At 37.3% G+C, this 27,609-nt stretch overlaps 1 protein-coding gene and 1 long non-coding RNA gene across 6 annotated transcripts in view; both read left to right on the forward strand.

Annotated features, from left to right (window-relative positions):
* Positions 1 to 2,729, forward strand: part of LOC103475156 (uncharacterized) — a 3,704-nt gene extending 975 nt beyond the window's left edge. The window contains exons 3-4 of one of the 3 annotated variants that reach the window (XR_001777199.1): positions 100 to 1,810; positions 2,605 to 2,729. This is a non-coding gene — a long non-coding RNA (uncharacterized LOC103475156). Of the gene's footprint in view, positions 1 to 99; positions 2,098 to 2,604 lie in introns of those variants that run through there. The other 2 variants (XR_001777200.1, XR_535305.2) reach the window with 2 other exon arrangements.
* A 3,831-nt stretch (positions 2,730 to 6,560) lies between these two features.
* Positions 6,561 to 27,609, forward strand: part of prx (periaxin) — a 34,561-nt gene continuing 13,512 nt past the window's right edge. Inside the window, exons 1-7 of one of the 3 annotated variants that reach the window (XM_017308279.1) lie at positions 6,561 to 6,967; positions 22,632 to 22,687; positions 24,380 to 24,487; positions 25,263 to 25,388; positions 25,731 to 25,890; positions 26,782 to 26,975; positions 27,310 to 27,530. In XM_017308279.1, coding sequence (XP_017163768.1) covers positions 6,910 to 6,967; positions 22,632 to 22,687; positions 24,380 to 24,487; positions 25,263 to 25,388; positions 25,731 to 25,890; positions 26,782 to 26,975; positions 27,310 to 27,530 — 923 coding nt within the window. In that variant the 5' untranslated portion in view covers positions 6,561 to 6,909. Of the gene's footprint in view, positions 6,968 to 13,349; positions 13,379 to 22,631; positions 22,688 to 24,379; positions 24,488 to 25,262; positions 25,389 to 25,730; positions 25,891 to 26,781; positions 26,976 to 27,309; positions 27,531 to 27,609 lie in introns of those variants that run through there. The other 2 variants (XM_008426581.2, XM_008426582.1) reach the window with 2 other exon arrangements.

A 27,609-nucleotide genomic window follows, 5' to 3' on the forward strand; every position in this document is an offset into this window, starting at 1 on the left:
AAATGAGACAAAACTAAAGTACAAGTTTTCAGAAAGATATAGGAGCTTAAGTCAATAATTAATTTAATATTGATGAACAATTTCTGGTTCTTCTGGCAGATTATTTCACGTTTGAGGGCCACCACGCCGTTGCCTAGCAACCCCCCGAGGCCCCGCCCGTCACCTAGCAACCCAGTTCTACTTCCGCTGGCAGGTATTTCACTTGCATCATGGCAAAAATGTCTCGTCATAAATAAGATAATCTGCTAGGGAAGATACTTTTTCATCAGCGTTCAAGAATTATCGACTCAAAACAGGCTGCTGTATTTGGCTGAAACTTTACTTGTAAGTTATTTTTGTCTTATTTCAAAGTTGTTGGAACTAAACTGAAAAAAATAAATATGAAGGTCAATTTATTTCTAACACATCAAGCAAAGTTCTCAATTTTTCTAAATGAACTGGTGCATTTTAAGGCTATACGTTTATGTGTTTCTGCTTTTATTTTTCTTTATGTCAGTTTCAGTTTTCCAAATCCAACATATTTAGCAGAAAGTTGCTTGAAGTTTTAAAACAAATCAGAAGCATATTTGTGTATTTTTGCCATTTTATGGACAATTTTAAACCACATTAAATGTGATTTATTGCTTATATAATCCTTAATGAAAGAAAAACAGTTTTATTCAGTAGTTTTAATATCTCCTGATTTCCAGTATCTGGGTGCAGTAGCAGATTTCAAACACTTGTGGGCGCTGTTGGTGCAGATTTATTTTTCCCTTATACCTGTTTGACAGATAAAGGTAAAAAATTGAAGAGAGTAAGCAAAAAAATTAAGATAATGAACTAGAAATTAATAAACTATGAATTTAGGAGAAGAAACTCCCCAGAGTCGTGACATCACTGCCGGAGTTTAAACTCCCAGTCGCTGCCTGTAATTGGTTGTGGGCGTTTTGGAGGGTCAGCTGTTGACCCTTGGCTCTGGGTGTGTCTAATCGCCTGACCACCCAGTCTCTGCTGATAAACACGTCTGACCCGAGGTGAGCAAAGTGGGGTTTAAATACGCCGAGCCAAAGATAAAACGCTCCTTTGACGCCAACATTCGGCCATCTTGTCTCAACAAGCCAGTTATTTCTGGGAGTCCTGGGCAAGTTTGAAAATGTTTTCTACAAGCTTACAATGTCACAAACTTTGGTGCTTTCTCAAGATTTAAGCAACCAGTTAGATAAGAGGAAAATAAGGATTATAAGAGGAATTACATTTTTAATTTATATTTTCGTTTAGCAGGAAGTGTACAGGATTCTTTACAGGAAATGATGAAAAATCTTCTGTTAACAACAGGTAACAATCAGAGGTTTTTACAGTGAATCTCAAACTATTATCATTAAACAAATGAATGGATGAATGAATAAATCACCGAATAATGAACCAGACTTGTAAAAATTAAGATAAAACTGGAATAAATAGTTTGTATTATTAAGTTATTTCAGACTCATTTTCAGATCTATAAATTGACCCTGACATCTGATTGGCTAACCTCCACAGGAAGTCCACTGTAAAGTCAAAATAAATCTATTTTACTTTCAGTGTTTTACTGTTTATTTTTCATTTTATTTTCTCCGCACTTTAATTGCCGCTCCGTCCTGCCGGTGGACAGACGCGGTGACGAGGGTGCGAACAGCAACCGGTGGCTCCTCCACTCTGACTCGCTCACTTTTACCTGCCAGATGTTTGGAGGTGAAACAAACTCCACCACACTGAAAAACTGAACTACGTCTGATTCTAATCAATTTAAAGTCTGAGGAAAAAAGAAAACACAGCCTTTTGTTTAGTGGAGGTATTTAATCTCTTTGCTTTGTCTGTAGGTAACGTGAACTGAAAAGATTTATCTGAACGTGGAAACATTTCAGTTTCATGTGACATGAATCGTACGACAGCATATTAGATCCGAGAACAAAATTAACAAGAGGAGTAAATTTCCTCCAGAATAAAAAAACGGACATTTTGAGATTAAGCCCATAAATTTTCTAAGAAACAGTAAGACATTTCTGAGTTGAAAAAGTAAAAATTTCTTGAAAAAAATGTCAAAAAATTGAGAGAAAAAAACCTAAAATTTTGTGATTAATCTCAGAAATTTGCAAGAAAAATCTAAGATTTTTATATTAATTGCAGAAATTTTATAGAAAAAAATAAGGAAATTTTGAATTTGAAAATTTAAATATTTGCTAAAAAAACAGGAATTTTTTAGTAATTTTGAGGGATTTTTTTCCAGCACATTTGCAACTTTACAAACTCTAAAATTTCCTATATTTTTCTAGAAAATTTCTGAGATTAATGTCAACATTTCTGAGTTTGTTTCTGGCGAATTTTCAACTATTCAAACTCAGAAATTTTCTAGAATAAATTGGGAATTTCAGAGTTAAAAAAGTCAAATTTTCCGTGGTAGATTTGATCTCAGTCATTCAGAAAGAGAATCTGTAAGATGAGCATTAGCCCTGCAGTTTGGAGAACATGACATAATAACTAAATGAAGGTTAAAACACAAAAAGGATGAAGTCATTTTTACAGTGTTTCCTTTGAGCTTAAATCCGTCCAGATGAAAACCTGATCGCTGCTCTTCCTTCTCTCCAGGCATCAGGAGCATCAGAACCACACCGAACCTTTTCTGTCCTTCTGTCGGCAGCTCTCTGCTATTTATTCTGTATAAAGTACATTTTTGCACAGGAGGAATATTAAATGCAAATTTACTCAATGGATTTTTGTCTTGTTTTATTTATTGATTTGCATTTATTACCATCATGCAGCAGAGATAGTTCAATAATCCACCTGGACCAACCAGAGTTTGACTTTATGTTTGTGCAAAAACAGACTAAGTTACAAAGTAGATGCTTTTATTTTAGTAATTTGCAGTGGTGTTACCTAAAAAGTTATCTTGGTCAACCCTAAAGCACCAAGATCAGTTCTGCTAATGCTAAAGCACCACATGCTACAGCATTAGCATGTGGTGCTAATGCTAAGGCACCACATGCTACAGCATTAGCATGCTGTAGCATATGGTGCTAATGCGAAAGCTGCTACATTTTATTTAGTAGAAGCTTATACTAAGATGTTAACTTTAATTCAAACTAAATTGAAAACAAGAAAATTTGACAAAAAATAAGCAATTTTGAGATTAATCTCAGAAATTAAAAAAACAATATGGAAATTTCTTACTTTGAAAACAAAAAAATTTTTATTTTTGAAAGTCAGAAATGTCTTTGTTTTGACTCAAATATTTCTGAAATTAATCTAAAAATTTTAGCGTTAGCAATTTTTTTAACCCAACAATTTTCTAGGAAAGTTTCTGGGTTCCCCAGAATTTATTTCTAGAACATTTCTGAAATTTATCAGAATTTTCAGATTTTTTTCCTACCAAACATTTGCCTCTCAAACTGACATTCCCATGTTTTTTAATAGAAAATGTGCAACTTTTGAAACTCAGAGATTTTGTTGTTTTTTCTAAAAATTTTGGGAAATTAATATCAATATAGAGTTTTTTTCTAGCAATTTTTCAAACTCTGGAATTTCTAAATATATTTTTTTTAATTTCTGAGATTTTTTGGGTGGAAATTTAGCCCTTTTTACTTTTTTTTTCATCTCCCCATTTTGTATTTCACTTATCTGTGTAGGCCAGTGGTTGATTGGCTGCCAGAACTTCTCATGAAGGAAATAAAAACAATAAGGATGAATAAACTACAAAGCTTTTTAGTTTTCCATTTGTGCTGCTGCTCCTATATTTGGCAGCCTAAAGGTTTTGCGTCTTAAAGCAAACGATTCCTCTGAGCAGCAGAGAAGAAGAAAGATGAGAGGTTTAAGCTGCGACTGATGAGAAGAAACGCCGTTTGATCCGTCTGAGCCACCGTCTCTTAAACACACAGGATTTTCAGGGTTTCAGCAGAAAGGAAACGTTCGCACTTGACTCAGCTATCAGCCACTCTGCAGTTTGTTCGGATTATCTGAGGCTTATTGCACACAAACAGCACAGACCAATCCTCACCAATTCCCTTCAGTTTCTTACTAAAAAGGGGAAAAGCAACTTTAAAAAAAAAGTTAAAGTCTTAAAATGAAGCGGAAAGCCAAGGTTTGTGTCCAAAAGTAAGCATGAATAATTGTTATCTAATTAAACCCAATATATCTTCATAAACAGAAATAAATTTGTTTTTATTGCTTCTAATGGGCATTATTTAGTTCTTTAATAATTAAGAAAAAATTAGCAATTATTTCTTAAAACAATTATTTTAAAAATAATTAATTGCTATTATTTGACGACAGGGGCAGCACAGTGGCGCAGTTGGTAGAGCTGTTGCCTTGCAGCAAGAAGGTTCTGGGTTCGATTCCCGGTCTTTCTGCATGGAGTCTCCATGTTCTCCCTGTGCATGGTGGGTTTTCTCCAGGTACTCCGGTTTCCTCCCACGGTCCGAAAACATGACTGTCAGGTTAATTGGCCTCTCCAAATTGTCTCTAGGTGTGAGTGTGTGTGTGCGTGGTTGTGTGTCTCTGTGTTGCCCTGCGACAGACTGGCGGCCTGTCCAGGTGACCCCGCCTCTCGCCCGGTACGCCAGCTGGAGATGGGCACCAGCAACCTTCCTGACCCCACTGAGGGACAAGGGTGAAAGAAAATGGATGGATGGATATTTGGCGACAGGAAAAGGATGAATTGAGCACTTTAGCTGCAAGCTTCATCTATGAGCTTCTGGAAATAAACAGATGAAGAAGAAACAAAAGTTTATAACCTTTTTCTTTCCTCTGAGTTTAAGAAACAACCAAAAACTCAGATTGAAGGCACAAAACAAAACAAAAAATGAGGGAGAAGGACAACAAAGCTAAACGCAGATACGACTGACAGCTTGAGCAGGGAGCAGACAGCCAGGCCACAACAGTTGTTTGTGAGCATAAAGTTTGTTAGGTAAGAAAATGCTTTTTCATAACACTTTTCACGTGTCCTCTGATTGCAATAAATCAATAATTATGATCTTTCTGCATATTTAGACAATTAGGAGAAGAAAATGAGCTGCTACATATGCTGCTTCATCACACCTTTCAAAATAAGAGCATGAATGTTTGTTTACTGAATTCTTAACATTCAATAAACAAAACTTCAACACAAATGTTGAATGTTTTCCACCTAAAAGTTTACAAAACAGCTGAAAAGAAATTGTGTTTTAGAATTTTTACCACAAAAAAATTATTCTGTGGAAGCTACACGCTCTAAATGTTTTCAAAGTTGATAAAACGAGCTTTGCTATTAGAGCTCTAACACAACTGACTTCACCACTGAGGAGAAAAGATGAAGTGAAAATACTTATTTATTTAGAAAAAGAAATCATACAAAAAAATCCCTGTGGTCAAACACACAAGTTTGACCACATAAGATAAAAAAATAAAACGGTTTAAGTCTTCGGTTTGCCTCCTAATTCAGACTTAAATCATCACAAATGATCAGCCAGCCGAGCTGCAGTGCTTGTGGTGAGTTTGCAGTCATTTTGTCTGAATAACACCCAGAGTCCAGCCGCTCTAAGCCCAGAAACAAGGCCCTGCTGGGCCGCAGATAAAGCCCCCGGCACCAGCTGACAAAGGAGCCGGGCTTTGGCAAACGTCACCTCAAACTGCTGACTCCTGCTAATACGCTCCTGCTCTGCCTTTAGACATGTTTATTTCCAACAAACAGACACTTATAAACAGATATGAAAGCAAACTACGTGTCTCAGTCAGCTGATTTGATAAGTGAAAATAATTCCTTGCTACACGTTAATGAGCAAACTAACTAGTTACATTTACTCAATTACATTTACTTGAGTACATTTTTTTAAATTTACTTTTAAGAGTATTTTTACTACGCTGTACTTTGAGTAATTTTATTATAAAGTATTTCTTCTCTTGAGTAAAATTTCTGGATTTTTTACACTGAATGAAAAACAAACATGTCTTAACCAGAAATTCACCACAGACACACACCTGCAGTTTCTGTTAACGTTTTGTGAGTTTTTAATGAAACAAATCCTCTTTAATTTTATTGATTTAGTTATTTTTGTTACTCTAAATTAATTACTGTAAACTTGTCTTTAAAATATCAAAAATTGTATTTTGGTCTGCCTGATTATGCATTTTTAAAAAATTTAATAATTAATAATTTGATCAGTTACTCACTACTTGTGTAGACTTTTTACCAAGTACTTTTTTCCTCTTACTTTTCCTTGAGTAAAAACATGTTGAAACAGTTGGAACTCTTACTTGAGTGTCATTTTTGGCTAGTCTCTGCTAGCAGAATTATATTATGCGGTTATAAAAGTAACTAAAACATTCAGAACTTATAGATATAATATCTTTCGTTTTTGTGTTTATCAATCTACTTATTAACTTTTTTAACTGTTTGAACTGATGCGAAATAAATTGCCCCCCTACAAGTAGTTTACGTCAGCTGTCGGCAAATTACGGCACTCCTTTTGGCGGCGCTGCGCTGCCACAAAATGGCGGCAGCTAACGTTGAAAGAAAACTCTGGAATCAGTTACTTGTTACAGTTACTCAGTACAAATTGCTTTTTTCTATCTCTCACTTGTGTAATTTCTTGAGTGGCTACTTTTTACTTTTACTTCTTGAGTAAAACTATGTTGAAGTAGCGCTACTCTTACTTGTGTTCAGTTTTTGGCTAAGTCTGCCCACCTCTGTGAATCGGTACCGCGTCCCTCCATCCATGGTACTCTCCTCCCTCTTTCTCTGTCATCGTCTGGCTATTCAGTATCCATGCTGACGGTGTAGCTCAGTGTCACTCTGACCCAAACAGTTAAACCGACCCTCTGATCGCCTCCGACACCCACCGGCCTCCCACAGCTCTCCCAGCCTGCGTGTGGGCTGCTCCCCCGGTTCATCGCCTCCTTTTGGGCCTCCTGCTGCGGACCATGTGCGAGTGTCTGCGTGGGATATTCAGAGTCACCTGGACGCCTTCCTCCGATACAGGTAATACTCGATTTCTACTTGGATAACATTTAAAGGTATAGATATGTAAAATATTGTGATTTGTACTCGGCTGTTTCTACACAGGGGTTTTCCGTGATGTTTAGAAGAATCTGTTTACTCAACCGATATTGTTAAAAACTTGACTTTTTCTGTGTTGGTGGGAAATGCAAAGCCGGATTTTAACAATATTTAGGACTGTTTAAGASAAAAAATAAATAAATAAAAAATAAGGGTTCATATTGCATTGTAATTCATTTATTTATATAAGTAACAGTTTCAAACTTAATATTTAATTTGCAAGCTAAACACTTAGCTCAGAACTTAATATTTAGTGAGCAAGCTAGCTATTTAGCTCCAAACTAAATAGCTATCATCTTTACTAAATATTTCATTATTAAGGTAACTATTGAATTTACAATCCTAATATTTAGCTTCAAACTAAATATTTAATTAGCACGTTAAATCCTTAGCTTACTCAGAATTAAACATTTAGTATGGTAGCAAACTATTTAGATCTGATCTAAACAGTTAGCTTGCTAAGTAAACATTTCATTAGCACAATAAATATTTTGTTTAAAAATCAAATATTTAGTTAGAAACTAAATATTTAATAGCATGCTTGCTAACTCTTTAGTTAGCTTCACACTCACTATTTAGTGTGCTAACAACTAAATAGCTAGCAGCTAATTATTTCCACAACTATTTAGTGCATATCTAAGTAATTAGCTTAGTTCTGAGCAAGCTAAATATTTAGCTAATATTCTAATTTAGTTGCCAGTGAGTGGAAATGGACTATCAAAATAAAGGCTGGGTCTGATGAGCGTCTGTATATAGCTAATATTTTATTAAAGCAATAAATGGCATAATTCTTGCAAAACGTCAAATTTGGGTAACTTTGGACATGTGGAGTATTTCCTGGAGCCTAAAGGACAATGACTGTCATGTTTCCTGAGCGTTTGTGTTTTCAGTTGCCCTTTGTGTTTGTTCTCTGGCTGCATTTATGTTAGTAAATGTCTAGCGGCTCCCATCAAAGAAATCTGGATGCAGGAAGTAATGTTAAGGTAGCTTGTTTCTTCCAGCATATCTGTTTAGTTTTTGACCATTTCTGAGGTCAGACACTGATGTTGGGAGTATCCACTCTAACTCATTCCATTGGGGTCAGGAAATGAAATCCAAACATGAAACAAAAGTTGGGAGCAGAAAATAGACCAAACATGTTTGTATGTTGAATTATCTCATATTCCCAAGGTAAACTCAGCCTCACATCATGATCCCCTAAAATGCAACAATCTGGTGTTCTTTTAGTAAACACTTGATCATTTGTAGCAGAGAATGAAAAATATTTCTAACATCAGCGTGTGAAAAGCTCTATACTGTATAAACTATTTTTATATTAACTGATTAATAATTAGATAGCAAAATATGCTTAACAGGATTCTTACAGAATTTAACCAGGTGAAGCTAAATTTGCTAATTGAGGAGTTTTGGTAGAGATGGAAAGTATTTACTCAGTTACATTTGCTTGAGTAACATTTTGGAAAATTGTACTTTTTACTTTTACCTTAGTATAAGTATCTTGAAGTAGTGCTACTTCACCCACATCTGGTTCTGGATAGAACATATTTACAGACAAATATGCTTTTTTTATCTTAAATTCAAAATGTATTTTTGAACAGTTTTGGCTTAATTTCAGCTCTGAGTGTGTTGTTTTTCTTAGAGCAAACAGCCTTTATGTACTATTTGTATAATCTTGTAAATAATCAATAATTAAATTTGTTGAAGATTATTTCAATAATCGATTATCACTATTGATCTGGTTAATCCGATTAATCGTTTCAGCCCTACTGTTTTGTTTGAATAAATTATGTTGTTAAAAAAAGAAAGGTGTGGGAGCATCAGTTGTTATGTGTAACCGTGACAACAAGGTATTTATTTTACAATTGGGATTAGCTGATTAGCATCTGAAAAACTCAAAGGATACTTGAACTCTGACCCCAGTTCCCAAAGGACTTGAATAGGAAGCTTTATGGATGCAGAGCAGAGAGAAGGAAGTTCAAACCTGCCCTTGCATCCAACATAATGTTCAGAGATCATATCCCCTACTCCAACATCTCTCTGTCCAGCTTTCTAACCAGGCTACCAGTCAGAGAGCTAAAGTAAAGGCGATGGATCAGCAGAGCTTGCTAACAACTGATGGTGTCACCCAGGACACTGCTGTCTTTGAGCTGTTAGCTTGTCATGACGGTTGTATGAGACATACAGCAACAGCCTTCAGTCAGAGGCCTCTTCAGATTGGTTGAAAGACTGACTGCTACTGGAGAAAGCATCAACATCAGCAACGACTCTGAAAATACGTGGATGATTTCAGTTACTTTAACATTTAACTTTTTTTATTTTATGTTTTTTATTATAGTTTAGTTTTATTTCATTGTAGCTTTTTGTTTTTATCTAATTCAATTAGTTTTAATTTGTTTTTACAGTGTTTGCTAGTTTTTGTTAGTTAAATATTGTTTTCATTTAGCTTTTATTAGTTATGGTCGTACTTTTAATTTCTTCTTACAGAATTCAAAAAGCATTGTTTTTGCGATTATGTTTACATCGATTGCATAATAAATACTCAACAGAAGATAGTATAAAAAACTGTATCCATTTATTGTTCAACAATCAACAAACTGGCATTTTCTCCCAGCTTTTCCATTTTACGTGCTAGCATTAGCATTAGCGCCGCCAGGAGGATTATGGAGCGCCGTAATTTGTCGACAGCTGACGTAAACTGGTTGGGAAAATAAAAATCAATTTCACATCAATTCAAAAGACTAACACAGATTTATAAGAAGAATATTATGCCACTTATTTGAGTATGTTTAGGTAGTTTTATAAACACACATTATAGTTCCAGTTAGTTATCATTTTTCTCCATTAATTACCATTTTCTCAATTTCAACTGTTATTTTTCCAGTTTTATTTAACTACAATTACCTTGCTTGGGAACAAAAGCACCATTTGTTGGTGACAGTCGGTTTTTCATCAGGTTCATTGATTGCTGCTCTACAGCGACACCTACTGGTCCCAGTTGGAAACAGGAAGCTGCACACTGCCAGCCAGCTCTGACTTTCTGGCTGGTTTAAGCGCTGGCGGCGGCAGAGTTGTGTTCTGGTGAGACCTGCACGCCTCACCAGTAAAAATAAGACGCTGCAGTGGGAAATAATCAAAATAATTTAAATATAAAAAGATATATTTTACCTGATTTTGTTATTTTTGAATTATGAATCGAATTATTGTCATTTTTGTCATTAAAATATCAAAATTTCCATTTATCTTTATATTTTGGTCCATCTGATGATGTAATTTTTAAATATTAAATGATAATTTGATCAGTTACTCAGTTAACTTGAGTTGACTTCTTACTCTTACTTGAGTCAAATTTGTGGTTATTCTACTCACCTGTGAAAACAATCAAGGTAATTTAGCTATAAATGATTCAAAAACGATGTTTTACAGCGATCAGACTCCCAGTCTCTGCCTCCCTGTGACTCCCAGCTCTTGTTTCGGGTCCCAGGCCTGTAAATCCAGGCTTTGTGTGGGAGCTGGATGGAAACAATGACCGTGTTAGCGGACAGAGAGCTGGCGGCCCGATGTGTGCTGACAGCATCTCCTCCCTTACAAACCGGCTGCTGGACGGATTTAAGAGGAGAGGAAGAGCAGCACCAACATGTTTTTACTCAGCTGAGAGTAAAACAGTGTTTGGTAAAACGTGAACTCAGTTACTGAGTAGCTGATCAAATTATCAATCATTTAATATTTAAAAATTACACAGTCAGATGGGTGAAATGTGAAGTTAAGTGGAAATTTTGGCATTTTAAGGAGAAAATTGATAGAAATTCATATAAATGGCAAAATTAGGCAAATCAGTTTTTCAATATATAAACTCATGATTAGTTTCATGAAACTCATAATGAAAATTGCCTAAAGTGAAAAGTTTTTGACTTTTAATAATCAGAAACTTAACAAGTCTGTTCTAGAAAATATGCAAAATTAATTTCAAGCTCTAATTTTTTTTTTTCTTTTTGCAAATTTTAAACTTGGAGCTCAGACATTTTCAACATTTTTCTCAAAAGTTTCTCAGGTTAATCTCAACATTTCAGAGTTTTTTGGTGGAAATTTGCTCCTCTATTTTGTTTCCGTCTCTCATTCCCTAAAACGCCGTCGTACTGAACACAGTTTCACTTGGGTTGCGAATCATTTACTTTCTCGCAGTTTGATTCAAAAGTGTGGTGTCTCTGTGCCGTTAAATGGTCCTAATTAACAAACAGCAACATTATTCCTTTTGCTTGGCTCTACTTTTGGTTGAATAAATGATTTAGGACTAATAACCATCCCTGTCTGGGTCACATGCTGGACTTGGATTCACACTGCCAAGCAGAAATTTAGTTGGAGATAAACTCATAAAATAAATCATTTGGCTTGCAGCAGCAGCAGCAGCAGCTGCCTCCCTTAAATGCATCACACTTCCTCTAAAATAAGATCCAAGGCCTGCTGTTTCTATTTTCAGCTATTTGCCTGAAAATAACTTCCTACCCAGAGAGTTGCTGTGCACTGAAGCAGAATTATCTAATCCAGTAAAATCATTTTTTTATTATTTTATACAAATTCATAACATAAAATGGTTTCTTTGAGAAAAATACCACATATCTAGAGAAAAATGCCTAATTAATCAGTGACTTTTGCTGTAAGTTTGAGTACAGAAAGACAAAGAATTGTGTAATAAACAGATATTAATCTACACTCATCCTGTGGTAACATGTACAGAATAAAAAAACTCAGTTTCTAGAAAAATCATGAAAATTTCTGACGTTGGAAAGTCACAAATTTTGGAGAAAAAAAATCAGAAATTTTGAAATTAATCTCACAATTAATCTGCGAATTTTTTGATTTCCAAATGTCAAAAATCTTTGACTCAAATTTTTTTTAAATTATTTAGGAAAAAATTGAAAATTTGTGAGCTCCAAAAGCTGAATATTTGTGAGAAAAAGCTCAGAAATTTTGATATAAATTTCTGAAATTTTCTTGGGAAAAACATGTAAATTTTTGACTATTAAAAATTTCTCCAAGATTTTTCTGCAGAATTTCTGAGACTTATCTAAAAAATCGAGAACAAAACCTGGACATTTCTGAGTTTCAAAATTAAAAAAAACTTGGACTTTTGAAATTTTAAAAAGTCAAACATTTCCACATTTTTCCTAGAAAATTTCTGAGATTTTAGTGGAAATTTTTGCCTTTTTTATTTTTTATTTTGGTTGTACTGAATCGGAACAAATTGGATTCTTTTGCTCTGTAAAAAAGTTGGTCACATTTGCCTGCTGTGTGATTGGAGCCTTAAATCCCTTAAAGAGGCAGTGTTTTGTAAATTGTACTTTCTTTTAGCTTAAATCATTTTATGATGTTTTTCTCTAATGAAAATAAAACCTGGAGTTTAGATTTGATGTTTAAGAAATCCTTTAATCTTCATCACAACCATTCAGCTGTTCAAAACACCTCGGTGGACGTAGCCCCGCCTTCGAGGATGAAGCTCCTCCCACACGCAGTTCCTTCAGACTAGCCAGCAGCAATTAGCAAACACCTGGTGGAGCTGCTGAACTCATTATAGGAGCTACTGCTCTGTGAAACGCTGGTAAAAATGTTGTGAAAGGGTTAATAGAGGAGCCATGTTGTGATGACTCCCTGAAGGTGAAGCTTCAGGAAGAGCAGGAGCTTTTAAAAGAGACTTTAAATTATAAAGTCAAATTTCTTTTAAGTCATACAACCTCATTTTTATAACTATGAAGTTAACATAGTTACTTTATTCTGCTATAAAATAGCATAATGTGGCTGGAAAAAACAGTGCTGCCCCTTTAAACCCAGCAGTTTGTGCAAATAAAACATGATTAATTAAACCTCCTTTAAGTTGTCATTTAAAATTTTCATTAATTTCTATTTAATTATGAAGCATCTTCATTGTGATGATGAGCGCTTCTTCTCTAAACAAGCCTGGTTCTGCTGCTTTGTCAAACTTTTCCTGTTTTCCTCCGTCTTGTATTCGCTGTGAGGCAGCTCCGCCTCTGCCTGCCCAAATATGGGCGTGTCAGTCCGGCCTCCAGCCAATCAGCCGCCTGGATTCGTCCCTCCAACAGATGCCATGGGTTTGGGCCAGGCCTGAGTTTCAGTGAGGGGAGCAACAAGCTGGCTGAAGGGGCAAAGGGAAACAGAGAGAGGGGGGGGAAAGATATTTATGATTTAAAAAATAATAATTATATGAAGAAGAAGGAAAGCAGCAGAGTGATGTGAGGAAGGAAAACTGATTTCTGCTGCTGCAGGTGGAGGTGTGTCACCTTTAAACCTCTGGAGGAAACACACTGAGGTTGGGAAGTAAAGGTAATTACGATCCATTTGTGATTTTTCAGCTAATTTAACAAAGCAGCAGCAACATTCAAACATTGTCATCTGACTCATTCGTCTCTGGAAACCTTGTTTAACTTAATGCAAAGTTTTGGCGGGACGGTTTACGCAGCCGTCTCCACTCTGCTGATTTTGGAGAGCATAACAATGGAGTGCTGTTTAAATGCAAAGACGGTTTTAGTTAGACAGCTGCCGCCTGTGTTTATTCCAGCATGCCAGTGGCCGGGTACAAACACTCCAGCATTCACTCTGGGTTATGCTATTTATTTGCAGCGTGACATGCCTCTGGCATCTCGTTAAGCAACACTCCAGACTTTTAAATGTTTTATATTTTGCTGATTATTTCTTCTTGTGTTTTTTGCTATATGCCACCTGAGTGATCAAAATATTTACTTGGTTTTAAAAGCTGCGCCGCTTCTGGGTGTCGTTCTGTGAAATAGCTGCTGTCTGAATGTTAAACGGCGGCAGCAGCTGCAGGATGACGGTCATAGGATCTGTTTGTCCCCCGGTTCCAGCCTGGTATGCGTGACGCCCCAAAGTGGGCGCAGCAGCCAAAACACTCTCTCTGCTGCACCGGGTCTCCGACGTTTCTGTGTCACTGTGACTTGATGCTTGTCGCTTTTATTAGCTGCAAAAACCTGATTTAAGATGAGATTCAAGACAACGATGATCTGATTGGTGGTTTTCTACCGGCAGCCGATTGTAAAGCTAAACAATTAAAAATTAACAGCAATAGTTGGGAGGCCTGAGAGGAAAATATATGGAGGTTTATTTATCAAAGTGATGTTTTTACCTTGTTATTAATTATTTTACAAATTTCACATTTTTAAGCTAAATATTTAGCAAATTAAATAATTAGCAAGCTAATTATATAGTTTGCAAACCAACTATTAAGCTCAGGACAATATATTTAGTTAGTAACCTAAATATCTGACTTACAAGCTAAGTATTTTGTTAGCAAGATAAATATTTAGTTAGCAAGCCACATGTAGCTTGCTAACTAAATATGTAGATTGGAGCTAAATATTTACCTGCTAAGGTAAATATTTAGCATAGAGCTGTACATTTAAATTATAAACTACATATTTAGCTTACTAACTAATTAGTTAGCTTCAAACCAACTATTGGGCAAGCTAAATATGTAGCTTATAAACTATATATCTAGTTAGTAGGCTAAATAGCTAATTTCAAATTAACTAGTTGGCAAGACAAATATATATGTGACAAACTAAATGTTTAGCTAACTATAAATTTAGATAGCAAGCTAAGTTATATATTTAGATTGAAATTGTGACACTAATAACATGGTAAAAACAAAACGTTGAAAAATGAACATCCACTTTTAATTTTTTTTATATGACAGGCCAGATAATCCAAATTATTTTTGTTAATTTCTGATTTTAACTTCACAAACGGCCCCTCATGCTGTTGCTCCTGCTGAAGTCAGCTTTCATGTTGTCGTGTGAGACTCTGGGCGAAGGGAACAAACGGCATCATGAAGACCAAAAAACGCAGCTGCCACATTCAAAACTTGCATGTTCATGTGTTAAAATGGCCGCCCTCAGATCTTGAGCTGTTTTTACAAAAAAAACATGCAAACATTTCAGTTTCCAGATGTGCAGAACTGATGGAGGCGTACGGGGAAAAAAAACACAGCTGTAATTTAAATGAACCTTGGCTCCACAAAGTGTTGACTCAGAGGGATGAATACAAAAGCACTCCGCACTTTTCAGATGATTAGTTTTAATTTTACTGCTGTGTAGATTTCTGCCAAAAAAACTCAGAAATTTTGAGATTGATCTCAGAAAGGTTGAAAAAAAAATGAGGCGATTCCTGAGTTTGTAAAGTTTTAACATTTTATAGTGTTTTCTAAAAAACAGACAATATCCAAATAAAACACTTTAAAGTTTGTGGTTTATATTGTCACAAAATGTGAAATTAATACTTTTGTAATGCTGCACATGCAAATCAGCTGTTTCTGTTTCGCATTGGTGAAAATATGCATTGATGCTGCAGAGCAGCAGGTATAAAAAGGAAATGAAATGAGATGATGGATGATGGTGGTCATCATCAGTTTCCTGGCGACAGACTTTGGGCGGTGGGCAGCGGCGGTTGGGCTTGGACCAGGACTTACGGGTCAAGTGGTGTCATGATTTTGCTTCATGAGGAAACGCCTGACGTACGTTGGAGCGTGAACTTCCCTCAGACAAGGAAGGAAAACCTAAACCAACAAATCTAGCCTACATCACACCTTCAGGATTATGTTGAAATTACTCCACAGGTTTATTTCCAACAAGTTTTCTATCTTCTGTTCCTGCATCTGATCCCGTCAAACAGCAGAAGCTGTTTGCGAGATGTGGATCGGTAAAATGTAACGCTGCTTCCTGTTTACATGAAGGCATTTCCTGTCCAGAGGCAGACGCCTGCGGGTGTGCCTTGGTTTTTTTTTTTTCCATCTGATGTTTAAAATTAGGGGGAACACCCTGTGATCTATCTCTGACAGATCTGGAAATTGCGCTGCTCGGAGGTTGCTCTTATCTAAAGAGGCGGGAGGCTTCCCGAAACGTTCCGCTCCCAGAGGGCGGCCATCTTGGATGGAGCTGATGATTAGCACCATGGCTTGTTTTAGCATTCGTTCACCCAACTTATCGTTACTGAACATTTATTCGCCTTAATCAAACATTTTAAATTGCTTCTTAGCAGCCAGTCAGATCCTAGAGAGAGTCCTGCACTGCAAAAACATAAAATCTTACCAAGTATTTTTGTCTAGTTTCTATGTAAATATCTTAGTACAGTTGAAATAACTCGAAATTATCTTATAAATAACTTTTCAGCAACATTGGAGTTTTTCAGTCAATAATTTCCTAATAACAATGAAAAACTACTAAATCCACTGGCAGATTATTTCACTTCAGACATTTTTTCATGTTTTAAATGAAATAATCTGCCAGTGGAACTAGTACTGGGTTGCTAGCAGGGATGAAAGTAGTTTTAAATTCTTGGGGGTACTATGACAAAAAAACATATATATATATATATATATATATATGTGTGTGTGTTCAGGGGGCAGGACCAAATGTGGAGGCGGGCCGGATCCGGCCAGCGGGCCGTAGTTTGGGGACCCCTGGGTTAGGTGGTCCCCAAACTAAAGCTTTGTGTGCTTTGGAGTTTCTGTGCTGATGAGTTTTTTTTTTTTTTGAAGCGATAAAAGCTGGTAGCTCTTGAATTGTTACAAAATGGAGCTGTATTTCCTCCCTCAGCCCACTGGCAGCAATGTTGACACCTTCAGATGCTATGAGACCTAAATCCTGAACATCAGGGCATGGATGCATCCCAGTTTTCCATGTCTGACATATAACCATTTATTTATCTTTTAAACTGGTTCTATTGATCCTGTGTCCAGACAGAGGGATWATCAGTAGCCCAGCATCATGACCTGTTTGTTCTGAAGATCCTGCAGCTTCCACTTCTCTTCCTAACATGGCGCCTCCTCACCCTGACTCTCATACTGACAGGAGGGACCACAGAGCTCTGTAGGTTAAAGCTCATCTTCTGAAGTTGGGATATTTTTCCGCCAACAGGATCCAGAGGAATCACCTCAAACCAGATGTTGGACTGGATTTTATTTCACTGTCATTTGTGAATGTTAGCTTCTCATTTTCAACAGTGGAGCTATAAAGGTTGAAAAATGTTATTTTGGAGAAAATCTCATCAACATCAATGTTTCCACTAAATAAGAGGCAAAACAAATTTGTTTGATAAAGGAAAAGCCTCTCAGACTCTGAGCTCAAAGCACCAAACTATATTTTATATCAGACAATTAATTTAATTTCACATAATTATCGCGGTAGAAGCCATTTTGTTTGTTAAATACTTAATGAAACATATTTACCATGTTTGATGTTTGTTGTAAATGACGTAAACTCTCACAGAACGAGGTAATTAGTCCAAGTTTGTCGCTTATTGAACGTTCAGAAACTACGGCGGCTGTGATGAGCCAAAACAGGTAAAACAACCTGAACAGGTGATCGACTCTAAACCACTCGCACCTTTTTACTCTCCGTCTCTGTCATTTAAGCACACCCGTTGCTATGGCAACCTCCTGCGCTCCACAAGCCGACCAGAGATTATGTTAAAACCAAAACATTCAGTCCGTTACAATATTAGGTTTGCAGGCTTGATATTTATCATTAATAAGCCTCTCGTGAACACAGCGGTGGTTGATGAGTTCATTTTAAACTCCTGCTCTGCTCGAACCGAAACGCACAGAATTGCACAACACACAATAATCACTGAGATTATTATTGTTGTTGTTGGGTTATGTTGATTTTTTGTTGTTGTTGTTCTTTAATAAAGTCACGAACGTTTCGATAAGGAGCCAGAGGAGGACGTGCTGCTCTCAGCCTCCTGCGACGTTCAGTTTGTCTCCTGATGCCGAGATCGACTCAAAACCGATCGACGCGTCGCCCCGCTGCTCTAGCAAAGCACGAAGAGTTCAGAAACTATATGAAATGGGGGGAAAAAAGCTATTTATTAACTGATTAAGTCGTGTTTTGGATTGTTCTTGAAAAACTGATCAGTCACGGCTGAACAGTGAACCCGTTGATGTTTTTTACAGCAGACAGCCGCTCCCCTCTTGCAGGTACTTCGTACCCCCGCTAAATCTTTTAGGGGTACGCAGTACCCTGCCGTACCCCCTTACTTTCACCCCTGGTTGCTAGGCAACGGGTTGGCTTGGCTGGGGTTGCTAGGTAACGACGCAAGATAGGAGCTTGTTTTAAATAAGTAATTCCTTAATATTAATGAAGAAGTGCTGGTTCCACTCTTAGACTTTTTTCACTTATAACATTTTTCCCCAAAAAGTGAAATAATCCGTCACTAGAACTAAAACTTTTTCATCAATATTAAGGAATTATTCACTTAAAACAAGTCTTCTCTAATTTTATAGAGACACCAACTTCATCTTATCTTGGTGTGAAAGATACCGTTGTTTCTGTGAGAAGTGAGCATGGAGATCTGCATTCAGCCGTCTGATGTGTTTACAGTTAGCGTAGCGCCCGGAATAGAAACAGCTTCCCCTCCTCCAGACGTGTGATTGTCCTAAAATTAGATCCAAAGGAAAAAAACAAAAAAAACTTTTGGTGTTATCTGCCCAGACTGCCACCAATTGTGAGAAAGTTCGGCGGTATTTCCTGAGTGTGAACTCCTGCGCACGCGGCAGAGGAGGAAATATTTTTGTGTCTGCTATCTGGTTTGTGCTGATAAAACCTCGCTCTACAAATAAATCCCAAACACGTCCTCAGCTGTCTGTCCTGCGCCGGCGCCATTATCAACCGTTTAAAGCTCAGCGTGGGGCTCGTTGTCTTCGGGCCGACATGATGCTCCAGCTCAGGCAGAGCTGAGCCAACGGCAACGTCTGACGGACTCAGACGAGTCAGGATCTTCCTTCATGTGACCTCTGGCTCGACCTCCGCTCAGGCTAACGGAGAAGGTGGCTGCATGAAGTGAAAGGGTGAATTTGGGAGCAACTGTTTGGAGACTATAAGAGGCGTGAACCGTGGAGGTGCAACACGTGATGCCGTAGGGTCGGTGCAGAGAGAAAAAAAACAGAAGTTTCTTTTATTTAATCTCAGAAATTAAATTATAAAACTGGAAATTGTTTCAAAAGTCAAAATATTTTTACTTTTGGAAAGTTTTCTAGTTCCGACTTTTACGTTTGAAACTTTTCTAAGTTTCAAAGGTAGAAAATATTTACTTTTGTAAAAATAAATAAATGAATAAATTAGTATGAAAAGTCAAAAATGTTTGATGTTTGGAAAGTTTTCAAATTTTAAAACCTTTCAACTTTTGGAAATTTTCCAAATTTTGAAAGTCAAAGATGTTAAAATTTTGTACTTTCATTTTCTTTTCTTTTTTCCTTTTTTACAAAATTTCTGAAGTTATGCTCAAAAATTCAGTTTTGTCTCGCAAATTTTTGACTTTTCAAACCTTTTTCTTTCAGATTTTCTTTGTAAAAAAATCAAATTTTTTTTCTCCAAAAATTATGATGCACAATATTATTATGTGCATCATAATTATGCATAATAATCTTCCCTCACCAGGTCTGTCTGCATGTCGACATGCAAACAGGAAGTGAGCAGAGCAGAATGGCTTACCAAAGTAAAACAGGAAACTATCATTAAGAAATTCAAACTGAAGACATTAAATCACAGCTGTATAAACAAAGTCCATGTCATTTATTTGGTTGCAACAACAACAACCTTCATTTAAACATTAAAATCTCAGACGGAGGCTGACAGAAACAAACTGCAGCCGTTGCAGCCTCAGGCGGGAATCATTACAACGTTTTACACTTTTTCCTTTTTTACTCTGAAATGTTGATTTCAGTTTAAGAAAACGTGTCTGCAGAAATAGCCGCAGTAACTGTCTGATTATTTTCCAAATGTTTTTCTTGTGTTTTCTGTGAGGAAGGAAAGATGGAGACGATCCGGGTTTATTTTTAAAACCATTTTAGCCGATTTTTAGCATTAAAGTTAAATTATTTCCTATTCACCAGCTAAAATGTCTCAGATTAATAAAGAAAAATCAGATTTTTTTGATAGCAAATTTTCCACTTCTAATACTTTTCTGGAAAAAAAAACTTATCAAGAAAAATTCCTGAATTTTTTCTGAAAATTTAATGAAAATAACAAATTTGCCTTTTTTTTTAAATTTCTGAGATTAATCTCAAAACTTTCGCTGGTACATAAAAACAATCCACGTTTTATTTCTAGAAAACTTTTTTATTTTTTTAAATTTTTATTTAATATTATATCTCTGTAATGGTTCTGACACATCATCCTGATATAAGCTTCACTTAACAGGCAGCAGTAAATCTTTGTAACAAATTTTCCCCATCAGTGTAGAAACGGAGAATCAAACATGCCGAACTAAAATGTAACCCGAGTTATTTGGACGTGTAAATATCTTCAGATACAGAGAAACAATCAGGAAAACGTTTAGTGAAACCTGCTTTATCGACTTTAGGTGGAAAATATCTGCAGTTCCTGCGGATTAGAGACTATTTTCAAATAATCTCAAAAAATCTTTATTAAATGACCTTTTCTTCAATGGGAATGTTAAATTATCTTAAATTATCAGAAAAAGAACCATCATGGCTGCTGCACCTGCATGCAGTATGCAGGAGGTCAGAGGTCAAAGCTCTCTCTGGCATTCGCTGGGTGTGTTCAGGGCTGCAGATGTGAGTCGGATCTATAATAAGATTGAGATGCGAAGCATTTCAGATCATCGCCTCGTCCTGCGCCGCTCCTCTGCTCCACCCAGGGGGCGCCGCCTCCTCCACCTGCTGCTGTCCGTCCCGCCTGCAAACATCCATAAACCTCCCATCTGAACTTTATTCTACTTAAAAACTTTCATACTTTTTGCTCCTTTGCTTCATTCTTTAAGATAAATTTACTGTTTTGCAGCGACGGCAGCAGTAAATGTGATGCGTTGGTTTTTTTAAAGTGTTGAACTCCTGATATCTCCAACACAAACGGGAACCCACACTGACACACCTGGCTGGAATATACGCACAAATTTACACACACATATCAGTTTTCACACACACACACACACACACACACACACACACACACACACAGCATGAGTTAAAAAAGAGATCACATGAAGAAGACAGGACTCTGAAGAATGGCATCGACGCGACAGCATATCAGAGCCAATGTAGATACGGAAAAAGAGAAAATTGTCTCCAAAAAACTCAGAAATCTTGAGATGAATCTCAGACATTTTTCAGGAAAAATTGGGAAATTTATGAGTTATAAAATGTAGATATTTGTGACAAAACTATGAAATTGTGAGGTTTTTTAGAGGCGTAGTTACTGAACTATGACCAAACTACGATGGTGTATTAGTGCCATTTCTCATTAAAAAAGGAGTAAAAACTCAGAAATTCTTAGATTAATCTGACATTTTCTAGAAAAAACATGGAAATGTCTGAGCTCCAAAATTTGCAAATTTGCATAAAATTTTTTGGATATCAGAAATTTTCTAAAACATTTTTGGACATTTCTAAAGTAAAAAATTTCAGACATTAGCTAAACCTCTTCATACCTTTCAAATATTTATATTAAACCTGATTTTGTTATAATAATCTTGTTTAAGGATCAGGAAAAAAAACACTTTACCTTTTGAATGTTTTGTTTTTCAGAGCTAAATTGTCCATATATTTTTCATGCGCAAAAAAGCAACATTTTCAATTGAAAAACATTTTTGCTGTTAAATTATTGAATAATTAAACCTGTGAGCTAATCAACAAAGATATTTATTATTCTGTTATTTGGGTTATTTAACCAAATTGGTGCAAAGTTTTGTTATACTCATTTAGCCTTCGGGTGGAAATGAAACTGGACTGTGGAAGCTAACGTTAGCGTTAGCATCTGTGCTGTTGCTACATGTTTAGCATTGAGATGCTATTATAATAGGCTAACTTGTTTTAGCACAACTTGAGCACAACAGTCTTTTCCATCATCCAGGCTGATCGTTTTTTACAGCCAAGCGGCTTGGTTGCTCATCACTGTCAGCGGAAGTAGCTTGTGCATCCGATTTACGGCTGTACTACAAACGTCTGGATACAAAGGTTCCGCTTTGCAAGAAATAAAAGAAAAGGCGATGAATTGCAATAAAGTTAAGTAATGCAATGCCTGGTTCTAATACGCAGATATGGAAATGAAATCAGGCTCTTCACTGCTTTAAGTAAAAGACTTGGACTCAGTAAGCATTTTGTCTTACTGGTGAGACAAAAATTACTCCAGTTGAATATTTAGCAGTTTTTATCAGGAGTGGCTTCGTTTGTCACACCTTGTTGTTTGCCCACATGTCCAAATTATCATTTTTATGATCAGGTCGCCGCCCTCCATTGGTGGTTTGCTCCGTTCCTTATCAGCCAGACTTTATGTGTTAGCTTGTTGGAGGAGTTATGCAAACGGCTCAGGCTCATGTAGCCGACTCAGAGGAATGATCAACGGGACGGAAAGAATGTAAAGACCGCCAGAAGCTCCAAGCTGCTGGCCTTGTTGCTATATCAGATCCTTTAGCTTCACATGCTACGCCTGACATGAATGCCACAGTCTTCAACGTTCTGCTGGGAGCTAATTACTGCTACACAGCTTTTTAGGTCATGATTATTTGCTCCTCTGGAGTTTTTCTGATGTTTTATTTTGTGTTTCAGACTCTGACATTGACCAAGAGGACAGCCATGTTTACAGCCAGACCAGAAATCAAGCCGTGAGTAAACAGACACGTTGACTCAATGTTTGGACTCGAGTGTTGATGTTTTGGAGACATTTAGCATCAGAAGCTCTGGTGCTGGTGTGAAGCTGCTGTAGAAACAATCCAGGACAAACTGGTAGAGTTTAGTTTGGAAATGTTTGAAGGTAAAGTGGATCAGATCACGTTTTTACTCACGTAAAAGTAAAATTAATACTCAAGTACTGAGCAACTGATCAAATTATCAGTGATTTAATAATATTTAAAAATGACATCAGACAGATTAAATATAAAGTTAAATGTAAATTTTGGTATTTTAAGGACGAAAATGACAATAATTCATGTAAGTAACAAAATCAGGCGAAATGAATTGTTTCCTAATCATTTTATTTAATTTTAAAAACTCATGAAACTTTAACAGAAACTGTCTGTGTCTGGTGAATTTTTGTTTAAAACATGTTTGTTTTTCATTCAGAGGGCAGAAAATGCAGAAATTTTACTCAAAAGTAGAAATACCTCATAGTACTATTACTTAAAGTACAGCATAGTAAAAGTACTCTTAAAAGTACATTTTTTTCAAAAGTAATTCCAGTAAATGTAAGTAGTAACTACCCGACTCTGCTTATATCTACTTGAGTGATTTTTAAAGGGAAGGTTGATGTGCTAAACGTTTTCAAGTTAGCAAAAAAGCTACATAGCTAAATGGAAAATTAGCACATTAGCAGATTAGCTAGTTAGCATACCCACCACAGTTAGCAGCTGGCAATTAGCTAGCATCCAATTACCTCATTCTGATCATCCAGTTATTGAGATTTTGTTCCAGTTTTGGTGCAGAAAATGCAGCCATTGTTTGAATTAGGTGAAGACACACGAGGTTTTTATATAAATGTTCTTTTCTCTTTTGCATGTTGAAGAGTGACTTCAACAAATTAGCAGTTACAGAATAAGAAAGAAAATCAAAGTGGATGAACCTGGGCTGAACTCTGCGTCTCATGCAGGAATAATTGTAACTATTTTAGGACCGGAAACGCGCTGCCGCGGTACCGGTCACACCAGCACAGTGTCGGGACGCAGTGTTTTCACAGGATTTACCGTGCAAGAGTTCATGAAACAAAAAGTGGAAGGAGATACGACAGACGGGGTCATGACACGCTTCCTGCAGAGCGGGAGGAAGAGCTGAAGCGATCCGAGTCCAGCTCAGCCGAAAGGCAGCAAACCCAGTGGGACCAGAGCAGGATTTATGGTTTTATAGTCAGAACTCAACGGGTTGATGTTTTATTGATTTTAGCATCTCTACTGGTCAGACATTGTGATTGGATTTTTATTTCATTTGCACCAAGAATGTTTGAGTTTCCAAAGATGGTCATGGTTCTGGTTCTGGTTTGCTCCACATCCCCAGAACCAAGTATGGAGAAGCAGCTTCTATGGAAGAATATATGTGCCACAAATCTGGAGTAAACTTGCAGAAAACTGCAGAGCTGCTGAAACACTGAGTTCCTCTGGTTGGAGTTTCCTTTGATTAATCATAAATAAAAATTCACCAATTTGATATTTATTGATCATTTTAATGATGGCGCTAACAAAGTGTGATTTCTGTTGTTGGAGGTTTTTTTCATAATGTGAAGCACTTTGAACGGCCGGGTTGCTGAAATTTGCTATACAAATAAACTTGATTGATTGATTGATTGATTGATTGGTTTCTGCATTCAGGTGAAAGACAAGCGGCGGTCTCCCCCCTCGTCCAGATCGCCCTCGGCCTCGCAGCGCAACCCTCACCACAGCGGCACCGCGGACGACCAGGAGAGCCCAGAGAGAGTGGTGAGACACTTTACAGGACAATAAACACATATTTGTGTTTAGAAGCATTCTTATGAATGAATGAATGAACAGATTCAAGGCTCCTAAACCCAGGCAGATGTGAGTAGAGTACCTGAAAATTACTCAGCTTTAGTTATTACATCAGGAAACTAGAGATCAGCCTGAAATCTGGGTCTGAACCTTCAGAGCCACATAAAGATGGTTACAAAGTCGGTCTTCTGTCACCTGAAGAACATTTACGGGATTAGAGGACGAATGTCTCAGCAAGATTTAGAGAAACTCATCCATCCGTTCATCTTTAGTCGCATTGATTACTGCAGCAGGTCTGCCTAAAATAATGAATCGGATCCAGAACGCTGCTGCTGGCGTTCTGACTAAAACCAGGAAGATGGAGAACATCACCCAGTTCTACAATCCTTCCACTGAGAGAATGGACTTCAAAATGCTGTTGTTGTTTATAAATCACTGAACGATCTGCTGGTGTGGCATCAACCCTCCAAGCCTCTCAGGTCTTCAGGTTCTGGTTCTGGTCTGCATCCAGAACCAGAACCAAACATGGAGAAGCAGCATTCAGTTTCTATGCGCCACAAATCTGGAACAAACTTTCTGAAAACTTCAGGTTTTGGGGATGGGGGGATTTTTCTAAAATTTGTGCCAGTTTTCCTTTGAGGAAATCTACCAGTTGCTGCTTTTATAGCCAATCCTGTCACATTATTGATCGCCTCAGATAAATGCTGCGTTGAGTCGATCAGAAAGTGTTTTTTTCTGTCTGCAGGTGCAGAAGGAGAAACTACATGCAGAGCTGAAGCAGGTTTTGAGTCAGAAAAGAAGTCATTTACGAGAGTCGACCTGCAAACTGGCCGAACCAGAGATGGACTCAGAGTCTGCAGAAGAGCAGACGGTAAGCAGGGCAGCATTAATCCCACATTTGGACTCATAAACTGGTTTTCATGAAGTAAATTTTGCCAACACGGGGTTTCCCACAGAAACCTACACCAGTCATCCAGAGGCCGTCTGTGGTTTTGAGTTAAAAATGTTTAAAGTCGGCAGAAAATTGACCAAGTAATTGTAAATGTGTTATTGGTAGGCATTAACAAAACAAAAACACCAGCAATAAAGTCTTTAAAAAAGTCAAATATTTTAAAAAATCAATGCTCAGCCTGGTGGCAGCCCTGCGACACCAAACCCCCAGAACATCTGCTGTGTCTCTGGATGTGAGGATTTGTTTCCTTGTGTCTGTCAGAGTGTGGAGGAAATCTCCAAGGCTGTGGAGATCGTGGTGGAGACGGAGGCGGAGGCCGGAGCCAGCGGCTACAGCGTGACGGGTGGAGGACAACACGGCATCTTTGTCAAAGACGTCCTCAAAGACTCTCCGGCTGCTAAACACCTGAGTCTGCAGCAAGGTACCGTATTCCCCGGACTACAGGGAGCAGCGGATTGTAAGGCACAGGGTCAAAGAATCGTCTGTGTTCAGACGATCCTCGTTTTTTTATACATAAAGCGATCCGGACTGCAAGGCCCGTTTGTAACCCTTCTGTGTTCGTCTCAGGTCCAGTAGGTCGATTCACGACAGACACATTCAGGTTTACTGTGTTTATTCTAATAGAGGAAATAAAGGTGGTGGTTAACTTCAGTCCAGACAGCAACAGAAAAATATCGTATATTTAACATAAATTCACATCATTAATCCACATAACTAATCTCATCTGTAGCATAAATTACAATGACTCTTGTGTTTTAGTACAGGAAATAAAATCCACATGCGACATTCAAACATTATCACACAGTTCATAACTGAAATGTTGCTTCGTATCAGAAATTAAAACGTACCAAACAGGAAAACTATGTGTCTTTTTTTATTTTTTTTTAAAACAGCAAATATGCTAAACCTGCCATTTTATGGCCATTGTAGAAAAAATTGTAGTAAATTTCTGCCTAAAAGCTTTTCCAAACGTTTTGAGAGTAATCTCAGAAATATGTTAGAGATATAAGTTTTCCACAAAATTGGAAATTTCTGAATTTCAAATGTTGACAATTTTCTTTCAAAAAAATTCTGGAAAATCTGATTTTGACATTTTTGAGCTTCCATGTCTCACTAAAAAGTTACTTGTAAGTAGTTTTGTCCAATTTAAAGTGTACTAAGAGATTTTAACTCGAAACAACATTAAAATACTTGGTAATATTTTGTGTTTTTGCAGTGTAGAAGAGTAATTTGTGGTAAAACCTTTGCAGTTATGCCCCCTGATATTGGTATTTCCTGATTTACTGATTGATTGATAATCTCCTCTCTGAAGGTGATCAGCTGCTGAGTGCGAAGGTCTACTTTGACAATGTGCGCTATGAGGATGCGCTGAAGATCCTTCAGTGCGCAGAGCCATATAAGGTCAGCTTCCAGGTCAAGAGGACCGTTCCTAAAGCTGACGTCAGCGTCCGGCCAAGAGTTCCCAGCCTGGAGGTCAAAGGTCCCAAGGCCAAGATGGCTAAAATGGTAACCAGATGTTTTCTTAAACAGACTTGCATTTTAAAGGAGGAACTGGTTGACCTAATAGTTCTGTTTTCGAACTGAACTTGGAGAGAAACAACTAAATGTTCTCCCTCTACTGATACTAACTTTTACTTCCAGTTGTTTTGAATTCCCCTCCATGTTTTCGTCTCCTCGCTTTCTGATTGGCTACACGTCACATTCAACAGGAATAACTCCACTATAACTGCAATATCGTTCCAAAACAATCCAACAAAAATATCCTTTAAGTTACAAAGAGGTTCAGCAACAAAGCTGTTCCACACTTGTTCAAACCACATGCTTTGCTTTTCTGTTCCAGAGTGTGAAAGGCATGAAACCGTTTAAGATCCAGAAGAAAAGAGGGGGTCGTTTTGGTCTGAAGAGGCTGAAAGAGAAGCGCAAGGAGGAGCTGGTGATCGAGGGAACCCCCCCACCAGCTGAGGTTGACGTGGAGTTTTCACTTCCCAAGTTAAACCAGAGGAAGAGTGACGTAGAGGTTAGAGGAACAGGGAGCGTTGGAAAGGCAAAAACGAGGATCAGGTTAGTTTAGCTCCGACAAATACTGTTCTGGTTGGATGTTAAGTTCACATCCAGGTTTCTGCTTACAGTTCGGACTGTG

Source organism: Poecilia reticulata, linkage group LG13 (assembly GCF_000633615.1).
Source record: "Poecilia reticulata strain Guanapo linkage group LG13, Guppy_female_1.0+MT, whole genome shotgun sequence".
Taxonomy (NCBI): domain Eukaryota; kingdom Metazoa; phylum Chordata; class Actinopteri; order Cyprinodontiformes; family Poeciliidae; genus Poecilia; species Poecilia reticulata.